The sequence below is a fragment of the Chaetodon auriga genome, chromosome 5 (assembly GCF_051107435.1).
Source record: "Chaetodon auriga isolate fChaAug3 chromosome 5, fChaAug3.hap1, whole genome shotgun sequence".
In the NCBI taxonomy this organism is placed as follows: Eukaryota; Metazoa; Chordata; class Actinopteri; order Chaetodontiformes; family Chaetodontidae; genus Chaetodon; species Chaetodon auriga.
In genome coordinates this window covers 23,908,119-23,924,606 of record NC_135078.1, presented here as the reverse complement: position 1 = coordinate 23,924,606, position 16,488 = coordinate 23,908,119, and the positions used below count along the sequence as shown (strand labels likewise).

General features: G+C 42.8%; 2 protein-coding genes across 4 annotated transcripts in view; both read right to left on the bottom strand.

Annotated features, from left to right (window-relative positions):
* The window catches only part of LOC143321177 (GDNF family receptor alpha-2-like), a 45,046-nt gene extending 40,867 nt beyond the window's left edge, over nt 1-4,179 (bottom strand). The window contains exons 1-3 of one of the 3 annotated variants that reach the window (XM_076731354.1): nt 3,792-4,179; nt 3,521-3,681; nt 1,849-2,205 (exon numbers count right to left, since the gene is read on the bottom strand). In XM_076731354.1, the coding sequence (XP_076587469.1) occupies nt 1,849-2,205; nt 3,521-3,572 (409 nt within the window). In that variant the 5' untranslated portion in view covers nt 3,573-3,681; nt 3,792-4,179. Of the gene's footprint in view, nt 1-1,848; nt 2,206-3,520 lie in introns of all 3 variants that reach the window. The other 2 variants (XM_076731352.1, XM_076731355.1) reach the window with 2 other exon arrangements.
* A 3,869-nt stretch (nt 4,180-8,048) lies between these two features.
* bco2l (beta-carotene 15, 15-dioxygenase 2, like) lies at nt 8,049-14,685 on the bottom strand. The gene is made up of 10 exons (XM_076730551.1): nt 14,475-14,685; nt 13,897-14,015; nt 13,663-13,765; nt 13,399-13,536; nt 11,633-11,793; nt 11,042-11,212; nt 10,281-10,418; nt 9,378-9,560; nt 9,087-9,197; nt 8,049-8,260 (listed from the first exon to the last, which is right to left on the bottom strand). The coding sequence occupies exons 1-10, from the start codon at nt 14,668-14,670 to the stop codon at nt 8,144-8,146; spliced, it is 1,437 nt and encodes a 478-aa protein (XP_076586666.1). The 5' UTR covers nt 14,671-14,685; the 3' UTR covers nt 8,049-8,143.
* Between the last annotated feature and the right edge of the window lie 1,803 nt (nt 14,686-16,488).

The window sequence follows — 16,488 nt, the reverse complement described above, 5'->3', positions numbered from 1 at the left end:
GCCCTCCTCTGTCACCCTCTCACCTTCTCCAGCTCTACTCTTCCTTCAATCCCTCGCTCCTCCCTTTTCTTATCTTTCTCTCTCATATACTCTTGCGCTCTTAACGCTTTAAAAAACTTTAAAAGCTACATTACATGTTATCTAACCCAAAACTTCCTGTTTTGTCAGCAAATGATTTCTGTGGTGGAAAAAGTGGTTTAGCACCATTTCGAGAGGGTCTGCTGGGATTCGGCCCTTCATGTTTGTTTCCAGAGATGGATGTTGTACATAGATTGTTTCCAGTTAACAAAAGCCTGCTTGACTGCACAATGGATCGTGATTAGATTAAAGCCGCACTGTAAGAGCTTTTCGTTTGTGTTAAAGCAGGTTTTATCTCCGAGGGCGACAGGGCCAAAATGGGACACTGCTGAGAGGCGTTTATTTGGAGAGAAACACAGGGCATACTGCAGACACAGGAGGTCTCTATCCTTGACAGCCAGACAACTTGCATGATGTATTCAAACACAAACACTCTGAGTGATGCAGCTATTTGACGGCGAAAGTAGAAAGAGTGAGACAGGGAGAGAGGGAGACAGAAGGCCTGGGGAGCATCCATGTCATTACATTTCCCTTGAACTCATGTCAGGGACCCTCTGCTGCCATCAGTCTGATGAAGTGTAGCTGGTGCTATGAGCAGTCAGCCTGGCGAATCACTTCACGGATCACAACGCAAAAGCCCAGAATGCTCAAAGCTCAGCGACTTTGCAGCGTTTCCACCATTAGCCCACGTGTCAAAACAGCTGAGTACATTATGTCCACCATGTTTACGTGGCACGACGCTTGACAACAGCCACAGAGACTCTGGCCACGTGTACGAGCATGAAGAAATGTCACTCTTGGGTTAAGGTCCCCCTTTAGCGCGATCACCGGGGCATGACATCTCTAGCAGCTCTGACTCAGATTTGTCTTAATATGAAACACTATGTGCTTTGACCCTTAAGGGTTGACCAAGAGTGATGCAGGAGGCGGCTTTATGTTCTCTAAATGTATTGCAATGTAAAAAAACAAATGTTTTCCAGTGTTACAAAAGTGCTATTTTATGCCCATTGTAAGTGGACACATTAGGGCCACTGAGCTATACAACTGCAACCTAATTACAAGGTAATATGGAACACTTTAGGTGAAAACCAATATGTCTACCATAACAGGTCTACGTAATGTAATCCCATTATAGGTCCATTACCTTCAAGAGGGTGAGGAAAGTAGGAAAGCATATATTTTTCATCAGGGGCTTCTGGGTATCACTCTAATAGGGCATCAGGGAATAGGGCATCAACAATGGGTGTGGTGTACATCCTTCTTGTCTTTGCTCGGAAAGCACACTGATACTTGAGATCGGAAGATTCATTTAAAGTAAATGTTATAATTCTGAAGGATGTGCTAAGTCATAGACATTAATATCAACAGAGGTGTGTTGCACATCCACAGACACAGACTATTTACTGCACAGTGCACATGCATCTTCTTGTATGCATTTAATGCTGTACATAGATCCCTGCTACAGTATACATATACATATTCAAACAACAAAACCACTGAGCGTGTTGTAAGATGAATTCACTGCCACAGAGGGACTACAGAAACAAACGACAGTGAAGACCCAGAGCATTCATAATAAGCTGACTGGGGAAAATGGGAAAAAGGCAAGTCCTAATTTCACACATGCTTACTATATTTGTAGTTTTAGAGAGAAACTGCATGATTTAAAGAGGTTTTATTATATTACAGGCTCTGAACTCACCACACAGTTAAACATGATGTGATATGAATTTTGTGAGACATACAATCGTAAAACCATCTCTCTCCTACCTTCAGTGAGTCCCATGTGGATGGTCCAGTAGTTCTGCAGACACTGCAGCTCCTTCTTCATGCCCCTCTTGCAGCGGCAGTCATACAGAGGACTAACCAGCAGCACTTCCAAGGCAGCCTGGCACTCCCTGTTGTTGTCCAGCATGGCTTCCTTCTCCTTGCCCACAAGGCACTGGCGCATCACCCGGTACCGAGAGCTGCAGTAAGGGTTCTGGTTGCACATGTCACTCGCCTGGATGCAGTCCACCCATTCTGGCTGAGCTCCTGGCCCAGACCCGGTGTCTGGAGATCCTGGAGAATCGTTGGCCAAGGACGCGGACAAAGCTGAGGGACCATCCCAGGAACTCGCTGCCTCATCTAGGTGGGGACCAGGAGACAGAGGTGGGGTGGAGGTGACAAGAGAAAGGGGCTCAGAAATTGTAAACAAACGTGTGAGTATGAGTGTTTGTGCAAGTGCAGGCACATGGCATAAACCTGCTTTTAATTATGTTTTGTTGATGCAACAGGTTGGAAGAGGGACCTATAAACAGGTTTGATGGCACCAACATGCCCATACATGTCAAGGCAGCTTTTAACAAGACATTCTTCATAGTCCACATGAATCTTAAACATCTCTACACGGAGTCTTGTTATGTCTCGTTGCTGTATATGCAATGATTTCTGTGTAATTATCTTTAGTCACATTAGTGCATTTAAAACGCAAAAAAAAACCTGCAGCTTTTGGTTTCCCATTAAATCTGATCAAAGGAAGACTTGATCATTGATGAATAACTAATTATCTCCTATCAAACGAGCACTTCAAAGACATGAACTACACTTAATTCACATCTGGGTAACCAGAAAATGAGCTTAAAATGAGTAAACAGTGATCCACAGAGCAGAGACTCAAGTGTTGCTGTTTGACAGGAGTCAAGATTCAAACGCACCTTCACACGCACCAAAGTACAGGCAGCTCTGGTGAAATGACAAGAGAGACCCCTTGTGGTGATGTTGGGCATTGAGCTCAGAAAAGAGGGGATACTGCATCAAAACCAGAGAGCCACGGGCGAGCAGAGTGTGACATGAAGTTAACTGTAAAAATATTTAATCAGCCGGATTATTTTAACTGAAGCGGCAGCATTTATGGACACTTATAATGAGAAGTGAGCTGATGGTGATAAACGCGGTGGTGATGATGATAATGATGATGAAGATGGTGATGATGATGATGATGATGATGATGATGATGATGATGATGATGATGATGTATTTTCTTCAACCAAACGCAAGTGTGTGACTGAAGAGACCTCAGAGATGTTCCATTTGCTGACAAAACGCTGGACTCTGCTGTTATTACAATAATGAGTTTTGTATCTCTGCTATGGAAGCTGCGGTTGTTTGATGGATCCAATATAAGTGATTCACTCGCATAGATCAAGTTCGGTCTGAAGCTACGGGTGACAATTAAACATAATTTAATCAAGCCATCTGGCAACAGCATGAACGCCCATCAGCATTTTACTACACATAATAAAAGAGGCGGAATAACCTTGCGCGCTCAAACAACTCCTGCATGAGAAAAGTGGACACACACAACAAGATGCTGCCTGATACTGATTACTGATGTCAGAATGCATCTCAATGACTGTGAACATTCACATTTTGCACAAATGCACGTTATTTCACTTCTCACCTAAGAGCAGAAGAAAGCAGTAAACGCACATCCACACAGTGACAGACTTCATATTGGACTCAGCGGCAACAGAGATGAGTTAGGATCCAAAAAGACTAATATTTCCACCTTGTGAAAGGTTAATTCCCCCTCTCCGGATCCTTGACCCAGGCGTAGGCTAACTGTAAAAAAAAAAAAAAATCAATATCCTCATTAAAGACGCACCTCCGGAAAAAAAAATCCTCGACTCCCAATTATAATCCGCGATTTTTTAAGGGAATATTAGACTAACCACGACGCAGGGAAATCCTCTGATACTGGAAAAATAAAAAAAAATCAAATGCCAATCAATCAATCAATCAGTCAATCCATGAAAGCAGTTTCTCAGGGTCCGTCTGCGCTCCGTTCATACCGACAAACTACTGAGACTTGATCTCTCCGCATTATAAGGGCTCAGACTGGCCGCTCCAATTGCCCCTTAGAGACAGTTTGTCCCTAAAACATCCCTTAAACTGGCATAAATGATCTGTCAGCTATGCCAATATCTCTAACGAGGTGGATGAACTCATCTGAAAGTGCTACAAAACGCTGACTGGATTTTTTCCCCACCACTGGCTCCTCAAAAAGCTGTGCGCTCCTGTGGAGGGAGTGAACGCTTCTTTCGCACCGACTGCATGTGTGTCGAGGCATCACAGCACTTTATAAAGAGGAGTTTCTGTTTGCCAGCAGAGGGCGCTGCCGGTGGGCGCTCTCATTGGAAAACCAATGAGACTCGGTCACATCGAGGCCCAAATGTTACCCTATAGAAAAATCACCACGATGCTCCTGTAATTTTCCTGCAGGGAGCCGCTGGAAGATGCACCTGTGCTGCTCAGCAGGGAAATTATACTGACCTCACTTGGCCTGTGAGATATTTCTTTGATCTCCTGGGATATTGCTATAGGATTTTCTGTGAAAGCTTATATATTTTGTGAAACTATTTCTGTGATTCATGGGTAATATCCTCCTTACACGATTACTTACTCTTTCATTAGGGAGTCTTTAGAGTCTCGTTCAGGATCCAGCTGTAGGAGTGATGAGGCCACGGCTACAACACATCAAGGAAGGAAGTAGGAAGCAATAAATATGCTGGTTACTTGCACTCATCGCAAGAATATCCGGTCATCCAGCACATAGTGAATCTTTTATTCAAGCATTTAGCTCGGCCGATTCTTTGCTGGCTGACAACAGGGGTTCATCCCCACTACTCACACAAATTTGCAAAAGATTTTTTGGGACAGGGTTCAAGGGTGGACTCAACAATGATGAGGAGAATGTCATCATAGCCCAGCGCTTCACATGAAATCTGTGTTTCCTCCGATTGAAAGAAAGATTTAGCACAATGCCTCATATTATATTTGTGCTTGGAGGAAATAAGCCCACAACCCACAGAATCTGCCATTTTCCAAAGTGGCTTCACATTAAACAAAATGACTTCGTTGTGCATCACCGCTTAAATAGCGCCTGGAATGTCATAAATCTTTACAAATCTTGAAAACAAAGTCTCTATTTAGAGGCTCTGACAGTGACAAACTGCAAGGCCACTGGCTCATAATGATGTTTGACTGTCAGCCCAGGCTGCCATCCAAGAGGGAAAAGAGCTCACCGTTATAATGGCAAAATCAGCCTCATTCTGCCTATATTGGCCCGGGCTTATTCGCTTTCCCTCCAGAGTTTGAAGTCTCTGTCATTATGAGGACTCTGAAAAACATCATCCACCACCATGAATGCATCCTGCAGTCGTGCTGCAATGACTGATACAAGCTATTCTTCCACTGTTTCTAAGCAGAAATGCATCTTTCAACACAGTATGGCCAATCTGTGCTTTTTTGAGAAACTGTTTCCAAAAACAATTTTCTTCTTTTATTTCGTCAAATAACAAAGAGGGCATTTAGTTCATCGAATAATTTCTCACAAAAGAGCACTTGCATGAACTGCATGAAGTTCACAGTTGCTTGAGCAGTTGGCTCGGGAGGAAAAAGAAATTTCTAATAACACAAAAAGACATGAAATCCAGGGAGAAACATTAGCTGCAAACACAGTGAATAAAACAGCTAAATTTGCATTGTGGATTCTTATTCAGGCATCGCATTATTTCCATCCGTGACAGTGCAATATGGATAAATCCTGTCCTCACATTTTTTTCTTGAGCCAGGCTGTCAGGTCCATGGTGGGAGTTTATTCTTGTTGACATTGCACGATTCAACCCCTCCGTGGTTATTTAATTGCTCCTTTCTGACTTCATAAAGCATCTGCAGTTTTTTTTTTCCATGTATACAATTAGAGGGAGCCAACAGAGAAACACACACACACACACACACACGGCTCTGTGCTCGTAAACGCTTTCATAAATAATCATATACTCATGTGCGCTGGAAAAAGCACTTGCAGACACACAAGCATGCAGATGCACGTAATCTGTGTGTCAGATAGCCGTGCTCCCACATGATGGCTCAAGACCGTGAAGATAGCGACTAACAAATCTGGATATAGAAGACATTGTTCCCACTATTGAGGGAAATCAGCGCCCTGCCTGTGAGAAGTGTGTCTAATATGGTGAATATAGATGATATCATTATGAATTCATGGGATATGAAATAATGATACAGATAACAGTCAAAGTTAAGACTCTGCAATAACTTGTGCTTAGTGAGACAGCATGGGGTGGGGGGGGTGTTGAGCGCAGGCTCATGATTACTCTCGTGGGTCAAATAAGAGCTTAGACAGTCTGAAACTATCACCTTGAAAGCAGGACAGACAAACTTGCATACAAATGTTGTGCACGCAAGTTTATTTGTGTCACAGTGTGTATATGTGCCTGCATAAGTCAGTGTGTCGTCAATATGACGGTAGTTAGGGTGCCTGGCCCAGGTGCATCCAACACATTGAGCCAATAAATTGTGAACTATCTAGAATAACACCTTGCATGAACCTTTGATCCTCTGGTTTAATGTCTCATCCAATAACGCTTAAAATTGGAAGGATGTTGGGCAACATTGATAAGGGTTTGCTTTGCATCACGGCTTTTAAAAAAAAAATTTAGCTTGAGATTTATCTGAGGGCAAAGGTCGCTGTATCTCTCCCTGCCGGTCATGCTCATTGGAGAGAGCACTAATGAGCCGGAGCATACAGTGTGTGCACACACACAGACACACATGCCAGCACACACAGAGGTTAAGCATGACTGATTAGATTAGGAATTATGGGCTAATTAATGTGTATCTTGGGAGACCTGTGCAGCATGCTTATTAGGAGTCACAGCCCAAGTTGAGCAGAGAACATGACAAAAACATAAGTGCTGTTAATTCCCAGTATTAGATTATTTTAAACAGTACATTAGAGCTCTATTCCCTCCTGTTTTATTCAATTCAGTGTAATAAGAAAAGCTAAAGATGAAACCCCTGCCTGTGTGTACTGTACAGCCATGAATTATTGAAGGTTGGGGCGTTCTGTTAGCAAAATAACGAAAACTTCTCTAACTAGTTTAAGTCTTGAATGAGAATTCTGAAATATTAAAAAAGGCAAAAAAAATATATATATATGGGTCATAATGTTTCAAACCTCGAGGCTTTCACGCAGCCGTAGCGCCCGTGGCAGGTGCAGAGCCCGGAGTCGGTTCAAATCAATCCGCTCAAATCGATGTGAGAGGGAAAACAGCCAATGAAATAAGCATCCGTGAAGTCAATTGTGGACACGGTGGAGTGACAAGTGCAGCTGTAGGCTACTTCACATTCTGGGTTTGGCCTGTGTGCTTTATTTTACGGCGTTCTGCTCAGCCCACAGTTTAATACAATGAAACTGCTCTTTGCACACAAGGTCCTGCATGTCAGTGTTTATGTGAGTGTCAACTTTGTTTTGGGTTGTTTTGAGCGCATAAACAGCACTACGTTTGTGATGTGACCTCTGCTAGACTCTCTGGAGGCTATCGGCCAGTTAGATCCATTTGTTTTCCAGGCATTTCAGACGTTGTCCGTTTCTATCACATTACTTTGACAGAAATTGAATTTCCTCTGATGCATTTTTATGTATCCTAAGTGCTGTTCCGTTCTCACTGGGAGTATACCGTTTCCAGTGGTGTGATGATACACAAAGACTCTGGGTTTAAACAGAAAAAAGGGGAAATGGATTTTATTTTAAAGCATGTATTGCCTTTCAGTTGTTTTTTTTTTTTTTTTAAATACTTTCCACATAACTTATTAGTTGTTCCAAGAAAGCATCATCTGTGTGGTTCTCTGGCCATTGTCTAAAAGCTGCTTCAAACATAATCTTACAAGAGTACATAAGAAGACACAGAGTACAAACTCTATCAGTGAGCTGATACCACGCTGGGCTTTCTGTCTTGTTAGTCTCCAAAAGATTGCCATCTTTCTGACTGTAATGGCAGCACACAGTGAGGACATGCGCCTATTCCTATCAAGGGGGCACAAACAAATAGCATGAGTCTGCAGTTTTTTTTCCCAGCTCTTATTTCTTTTCTTCTTTCTTGTACAGCTTAGGAGTTTTACAGGCAATGACATCAACAGAGATACTATCTTCTGTGGATGAAGTGGCTGGTTGCTGGTTCAATTTCAGCAGTTTGCCACAGAGCTGCAAACACTGGCACAGCTAGGCCATCCTGTTAAACACGCCGTGGGTTCCGCTTGGGATATTGACAGGGACCTCAGCTCTGCCCAGCTCAGTGAAGGTCTTGGCATCCAGGACAAGTAGGAAACTACTTCGTTCCTGGAAACAGAAACAGAGGAGATTTATGTTACGTTACGTTATGCAATGCTATGTCATGTTATGCTATGTTATGCTATGATATGTTATGGTATGTTGTGCTATGTTCTGCTATGCTATGCTATGCTATGCTATGTTGTATATGTAGATATTTATGACTGACCGTGGTTATACTTTTTTCATTATCTTCCTACAGTGTTAAGTACAGTGTCAGATTACAATATTACAATCTTCAACCTTGATTCCAAAAAAGTTGGGACTCTGTAAAACATAAATACAACAGGAGACAATCGCTTGTAACCGTGTTTACCAACTATGGCTTGCTGAGTCTATGTAATAACCTCCTTTATACAAAACCCTGAACCTTGCTTGTGAGCAACTGAGCCTTTCCACAATGCTCTTTCATACCCAGTCATGATACTATCACCTAATACCAAGAACCTGTTTACCTGTGAAAATGTTCCAGACAGCAGTTTTTGGAGCATTCCAGAACTTTCCCAGCCTTTAGTTGCTCCTGTCCCAACTTGTTTGAAATGTGTTGCTGGCATCAAATTCATAATAAGCAGATATTTACAAAAATCTATGAGGCTGGTGAGATAAAACGTTAAATATATTGCCTTTGTACTGCTTCCACTTGAGTTTATGTCAGACAGGATCCGCAAATGATGGCACTCTGCTTTTATTTATGTTCTACACAGCTTTTTGGAATCGGGGTTGTAATGTCAGTATCAATCAAAGTAGTGTTGTCACTGGTGAAGTTAACAATGTCTCTTGCTGTTCTTCTATCTTGTTTTTTTTTTTTTTTTCGTTCCTGTAGCTGTTAACTTACTTCTCTGGGTGTGATGATGACTGACAGGACCACTCCGTCATCTTCCTCAGTGGCTTTGGGCGAAGCAACAAAGACAGGCTCAGACGGGTACAAGCCAGGATAACGCCACACCTAGCCAGGGAAGATTACATAAACATCCCCTTTACTCGGAGCTGTTTCATGTCAGAGAACCACCTCCCAGCCGGCTGCCCTCAGTAATAAGAGAAACAGCAGTAGAAATAACTTTGATGTGATAATTCTGGGCCCAGTTAACGATGAGGTCTCCCTAAGTAGTCTTTGATTGATAGAGACCTTAAGCTCCTTGGTGTGGACATCCATCTTGAGCAGGGAGTCACCGAAGACGTGTCCAAAGCCACAGGAGTAGAAGTAGCGGTAAGGTCTGCCATTGTACTCGTCGTAGTTGATCTGAGGGAACTCAAGGCCACCGTACTTCAGCAGCTCGTCGTCGTGAAGCTCCTCGTGGGTCATGTAAACCTGGAGGGCCGCAGGAGAGAGTCAGAATCAGTGCAGCTTTTAAGAGCGAGCTGAAAAAAAGTGCCCAGTTAATGCACACCAACCAAGCCCTGATTTACTGTACACTGTTATGCTGTGAGAGCTACAATCAATAGTGCATTATTCTCTAAAACAGGTAAATGGATACCTGCACAAGATCCATTCATTTCAAATTTTTGCTAAGAATAAATCAATTTCTTTTAATTTAACTTTAAAAATATATGTACCTTCAGCTGCAATTACAAAGCCATATTTTTCTATTTGTCTTCGGTGAATGTGGTCACCAGCAGCACATTATTACACCGCTCTCACCGAGAACTAAAACTGAGGATAGTGTCACTCAGGTAGTCATGACAACTAAAACATCACCGTTTCTTTAAACATTTCAGCCTTATGCTGCCATAAGAAAATGCTGAACGGTGGGTGTGTGTGTGTCAGCTGTAAATGGCAACTGTACAGCCGCATGGTGGACTCTCATTTTGATATCACTTTTAACTGCTGTAAGTCATGAAATTACTATCTTGGAGAAAGTACCTTCAGTATCTCATCATGCTGGATAATTGCGCCGAGTGTGGGGGAGTGAATTGGCTGTATTCATTGTGACTATAGGTCTCATTCTTTACTTGATTCCAGTAAAACCAGCTCAAGCGTAATACACAGTGAAATGCTTTGTATACAGAATAACACTCAGTTTAATCCTACCTCTCCTGGTTTTGTCTTAATTGCTGTGGCTTTATAGTTATGCAGCGTCACAAGGTTTTGGTCCAAAGGAGTTTGTTCGTCCACAGTCAGGGGTAAAACGTACCTCCTCGGGAGGTTTCTGCACATCGCGTTGTAAAACTGCCAAAAGAAATCAGACAGACATGAAAAACTGTGAGTGTGGCTCCTTTGACTGAAAGGTACAATGCAACCTCAGGAACAATCAGACCCAAACCGACAGAAAATACTGACACAAAAGCGTCTTCTTGCATGGCAGCAATATTGTTTGGAGGCATTTCTATATTATTTTAAGATAATTATGTTTTCATCAGAGACACACGCCTCAAGGCATCCGAAATAGCAGAGATTTCAAAAGCTTTTTGACTCGGAAACTGACCAATTTATGAGAGACTAGAGAAAAGGAACAACAGAATATCAGAGACAATTATAAGATAATTCCCTTAATAATCAGAGAATATCAGATACAATTCAGCTATCTCTGCATAAGAGAGAGACTTTCCTAAGAGAGAGAGAGATGAGAGGACCTTGGCGAATAAAGACTCTCTAGAGCCAGTGTTTCATTGTCATACTCTGTGAACATTGTTTAAAGAAAGTGAGAACTGGGTGGATGGATTGACAGTAATGTTAAGAATGCAAAGCTGGAAAATGGTGGAAACAGAAGCACCAGAATGCTGCTGGTGATAAATTAATAAAACATCGCTACGTCAGGCATTTGAGTGTGTTTGCAGACTGTATGCATTTACCTTGTCCATTTCCTCTCCAGAGCTTCTGCGGAGGTTCTCCAGCGTGAAGTCTCCGATGACGTCACCTTCGTCCCCACAGCACATGTCCATGACCAGGAACCCGTTGTCTTCAAACGCATTGATCTGATGCAGCGTGAACATGGGTGCTGCTTTGTACTTCACGTCGCTCACCTGGCGCAGCGGTCACAGCAACCAATCAGGTAAATATTCACAAAATAACACAGGGTTATGAAGCTTTCAGACAAACAGGAAGGGGTTTCTATGCTGGTTTTAACATTTGAGGACAAGCTCCTGCGCTGGCACTGCTGTTATTGCGCTGTACCTTCACATTATGAAAGTGTGATATTATATGCTTAATGGGTATGCTGTGTAATGAGATGAGAAAATTGAGAGTAACAATGTATGAGAAAAGGCTACACCATCAGAGTGTGACTTCATCAAAATAAATAAGGAAAAAGCTCCACCATGCGTGAGGAGATTAGCCTGCAGTTTTCCTTTTTCGTTCCGACTATTCAGCAAACGGGCGTGTGTTTTCTCTGTCACACTTTGTATGAAGTGAGTGCTGCTGTGCAGTAAACTAATTTAACCCACCTTGCCAGTGTGCCTGTCGACCAAGTGGAAGATGGTGTCATTCTGAGGTTCCCAGGCCATGATTTTATGAAAGCTCTTTCCCTGGATCCTGTACAGCATGAACTTCAGCAGGTCCAGCTTGATCGGCTGCTCAACGAACACGATGTAGTTCTCCGACATGACTGCACACGAAGGGGAAATATAGGTATTATGATTGACGCAGCTTTTTTAATTATATATCATAAATCATGCCTTGAAGCTCATGCTTTGTCATCGTGGGATAATACATTTTTATACTAGTTTCCTGACAGTGTTCATAATTTCTTGCAGTGCCCCAGTGATATGTCTCATAAATATTTTCATAAGCATGCATAAAATGGTGTATAGCTAATTACTGCAAGTCCATGTGACCTGTCAACAGTGTTGATTTGGATTTGAATCAAATATGGATAAAAAATGCTAATGTCTGTATGCAAAAATGGAAATGAGTTTCTAAGTGGCCCCATGTTGTTTGACTGGACAAGTAATGGAGGGTTTGCAAAAACGATGCCGTGGGCCCGTTTTTCTGAAGTCATCTGCTTTTTTGCAGGAGGCCACATCCACTGCTGCCCCACTTTTGGCCAGTCAGCTTGCAAAGTAAATCTTGCTGCACCAACCTTTCCTGACACATGAGACAAAAATATTGTGGTAGCAGACAAACACGTGACATAGGAGCTGTATACACCCCCCCCCCCCCCCCCCCAATCTACTGCAACTGTACTGACACAAGTAATTATGCGGTGCCTTGTATAACCGTACAATGTTCCATCACTTGTGAGACTTCTTGGTGCCGGACAGTCTGACAGAGCACGGGTGGTCTGCCAGAAATATAGCCTGAGATATAATCAGGGAACTGGTGCAGTACGAAAACCAAATGGAGCAACATTGTCTAAGATCAGTCGAGCTCGCATTAGCTGATTGGCATCAGCTAAATGCAGCACTACAAATGGCTTCTTCATCAACTGCTCGGCTATCAGCTGACCAGTAACATCCAATCATATTCGCACAGGTGTACTGAGTGGCCATTATTTCTCACTTTCACTCTGCTGATACTTTAAAGCCAGCACTGTCACAGCTCACTAATCCACCCCAACCTCCACCTTATGCGCTAAGCCTTTGATATTGTTGACTTTACTGAGATCTGATATTCATGTATTTGTTTATTAGGGGCATTAGTTCTCCCAGCAGGAACAAGGACTCCGCTGGGAGAACTAATTTTTTAAGAGCTCCCTCAAACAGCAGACCATATTCCACTAAATCTAACTGTATAACCATTTGTAATAATGTACGTGACATAAATGTCTCAGTGATGTACAGGCAACAGTAAAAACTGATTTACAAACAGAAAAACACATCAAACACTATTATAACAGTTTAAACCAGAGAAGAAAAAAGTAAAAAGTTGATGTGTGCCTTTTTAACATATTTAATATTTTTACACAGAGTGTGAGAGAAAGTGTGTACTTTTGTGTGTTAGTTACACACACAGAGATAGTGAAAGCCGAAACAGAAAGACAAAGGAGCTGTGATTTACAAAAAAGAAGCAGGGTGAGACTAGAATTCAAATTAGTAATTAATAAGAGCAAGAAAAAACTGCAGTGCTCTCCTTCAGTGAGGCTCGCCCTGTCAGTGCAGGCAAAAGACAAAATCTCTCATAGAATTCATTAATTCCACACCAGTATACATCCAGCATGCAGACTACTTAAAGAAGCCGGAGCCTGTTTGTTAAACTGTGGGGTGCATCTCACCAAAGCTGTGGAAATAGGAGGGCTTCCTGGCCTCACTTGCAGGGATGGAGCAGATCACTTCAGCCCCACTCAGGTCTGCAGAGTCCGTTCCTGCCTTCTCATCAGGAGGGGGCACACGGATGATGTTGTAGAAGAAACCTGAGCGGGCCCAAAAACAAATGATGCTGTACCGTGCTTGTTAGGATGGATGGCATAAGGGTATTTACATAAATACAGACATAGGCAGGTGGGAAGCAAACAGGGGAAGAAGTGAGGGAAGGTTACCGCTTCTGCCATAAGAGTTGCCCATGTTGTACGTGGCCCCCTCACGGTCATAGTGTGGGTGAGCTGACGCTGAGTTGACAGCGATGTATTGACTCCAGTCCACCTTAAATAGACAGCAGCATCATCTTTGTTGTCCTCATCGCCATTATCAACAATCACTCATCTTCCTCGTCTTTACCCTTTGACCGTTCATCAGCATTAGCATTCAAAAGAGACTTTATTAAACTGACTCACCTTCTCCTTCGTCTCCAGACTCTGTGGATCTACTCGCCTCATGTAGTTTGTTTCCGTGCTCACATAATAGTCTCCCTTGTACTTGACAAAGTTCACGCCGGCGTTATCTGTGGCCTCTGCTCACGCACACACAGGTGTCAGGAACATATTGAAAAAAGAGCATCAGTGAAACTCATCGTTCTCACAGATATCATCCAGAAACTACTTTTTCCATCACTTTGCTCCTCCTTAGTTTTTCCAGAAGCTTTTTTCAGGTTGATCTTTCCCTCACAGACAAGTACACACTCACAAACACACACACAAGACATAATATAATGTAACACCAGCTTTCATTAGGCTCCAAAAACAATGTGCAGTACATATACGGCCAAGGACGAGAGCGCTGAAGACAAAAATGTATATATTTGTTTCTCTGACCGTTTGTGTGCATTTGCCTGTATAATCTGGCACAGCTGTCTTGTTACCTATATCCCCAGCTGATTTGAATAGTTTAATAATGCATTTGGCACTGCTGGTGCTACATTATGCTGCACTGAGGCAGATTACACATGGGAATATGCAATATGTGAAGATGACACACATACGAGGCATCTGAAAGCGCGAAAAGAAGCGTGCAAAGATGTTCTTGCAGGGATCAGGCATCGCTAATGTCCCGAACTCTGACACCACGATGCGGTTCTTCTCCGAGTTGAGGGTGTATGAGTCACTTCGCAGGAATCGGCTACTGTAGGTGACATTGCCATCACAGATGTGGAACCGGTGCATCAAGGCCATGCCGTCAAACCAGTGGGTGTATCTATGAGAAAAAAGACAAGTTAATTCCCGGCAGGGTGTTTACGTGAGACAAAGCAGACAGAGCGACTGTAAGACGGTGGATACAGTGAGAAATGCTCATCGTCTGGGGAATCAATTGCATTGTTAAATATTGACAGAGAAAACCTTAATTTGTGCGTCCACAAGACGAGCAAAAATTGAGAATTTGTCCCGTGTGAGGGAAAAATAACCCCTTTTGTTGCTCAGTATGTGACAGCTTAAACTACATGTTTTGAATAGCTGTGTTGCCTCTTCTGATGATTCACTGACTATCTCCCAGCTGTACATCCTGAACAATCCTGTTACATTTATAGATACACAGGTACAGATCACAGGCCGTCTCAGAAATACTGTATACAGCTTGAATTCAGTCTGCTGACTCATATTGTTCCTCCTCTTGCTCTGCCGTTCCCTGGTGTGTTAGTGTACTGTTATTGCTGTCATTTAAAAGACAAATCTGCATTGTTTGACCATACAGATTTTTGTTATATTTGTTTGGCTGCTGTATCAAAAGACCTGTCAATCATTGTGGGAGTGATAGCAGGTATCAATGCTGTTATTGAAACATAAATTACTGAAAAGTGTCTACGCTGTACTTCCTTTTTTTCACCCCAATAAGGCTCATTTAATGTAAGTCATTCATGCACTGTGCAAGTCCACAAATACCTTTCTTCCCCAAATTCAAACTTTCCGGGACCGTTCCTCAGAAAACTCCCATTGATCCAGGTTGGAATAGTTCCCTTGATGGTGGTGGGGATCGGATCAGGGGTTTCCTCTACAGAACTCACCAGAGGCGCCAAGGTCTCCAGCCCGCGGGCCTGCGGACATCGCTCTCGGCTGGTCACTGAAAGAGGAGAGGAGAGGAGAGGAGAGGAGAGGAGAGGAGAGGAGAGAAGGGTCACTGAAAGGCTGCTTTATCATTAAAGCACATTGCAAAATCTTTAAGATATTAAAATACAATTATCATAATTATGATAGCAGCAGCTGAACTCTTGGCTCCACAACCACACACCTTTCTCACCTCCGTCACTCTCTCTCTCTCTCTCTCTCTCTCTCTCTCTCTCTCTCTCTCTCTCTCTCTCTCTCTCTCTCTCTCTCACACACACACACACACACGCACGCACGTCACCATAGATGTGCATACACGTTAGGTGTGGTGCTGTGAACCATTTATAACTTTGGAACTTTGAACGTGTGTGAATAAGGAAGTGATGTAAGATCCTACAGAAAACAGTTTGTTAGCACAGTGGATCAAACCATGGAAATGCTTCCTCCTTGCAGGCTCTCACTGTCAATGCCGATGCAATCGTTAACAAGAAAGGTCCTTAGCAGCTTCGTCTAATCTAATTTTGAGACAGTTGCGCAATGAACAAGCAATATGTTACAATTTCACACCTTCTTCACATCCTTTTCTGGTTCTTAACACCTCTGCAGCTGTGTTTTCAGCCATCAAGCTATAAAAGTGCTTAAAAAATGGCTTGGTACGATCTCCTCTGTGGTAGGAGGCATTAAACCGCTCCTGATGGTGTGAGCTGATGGCTCTCTGGGGTCATGCACTGTGAATGACACCTGCACTATCTCTCATCTTATTCGTTATCCAATAAACGATTCCTGCTCATTACCTCATATCTACACACGTAATGGATATTGTAAAATATATATGAGAGTTAAAGCAAATCATTGCAGTTCAGTACAGAGCACCATGCTGAGCTTGGGTTGCAATGTCAGAGTTTTTTGGCTGTGTGAATGGTTATTGCAACCAATCAGCAGAGCCAGAAC

What these genes read in the sequence shown, in the direction of transcription:
- bco2l (XM_076730551.1), bottom strand. Translation starts at nt 14,670, where the DNA reads ATGGCCTTGATGCACCGGTTCCACATCTGTGATGGCAATGTCACCTAC. An exon ending in CTCCTATTTCCACAGCTTTG is followed by an intron (nt 11,794 to 13,398) that starts GTGAGATGCACC and finishes CTTCGTGTGCAG; the next exon opens with TCATGTCGGAGAACTACATC. An exon ending in CTGGAGAGGAAATGGACAAG is followed by an intron (nt 10,419 to 11,041) that starts GTAAATGCATAC and finishes TTCTTTTGGCAG; the next exon opens with TTTTACAACGCGATGTGCAG.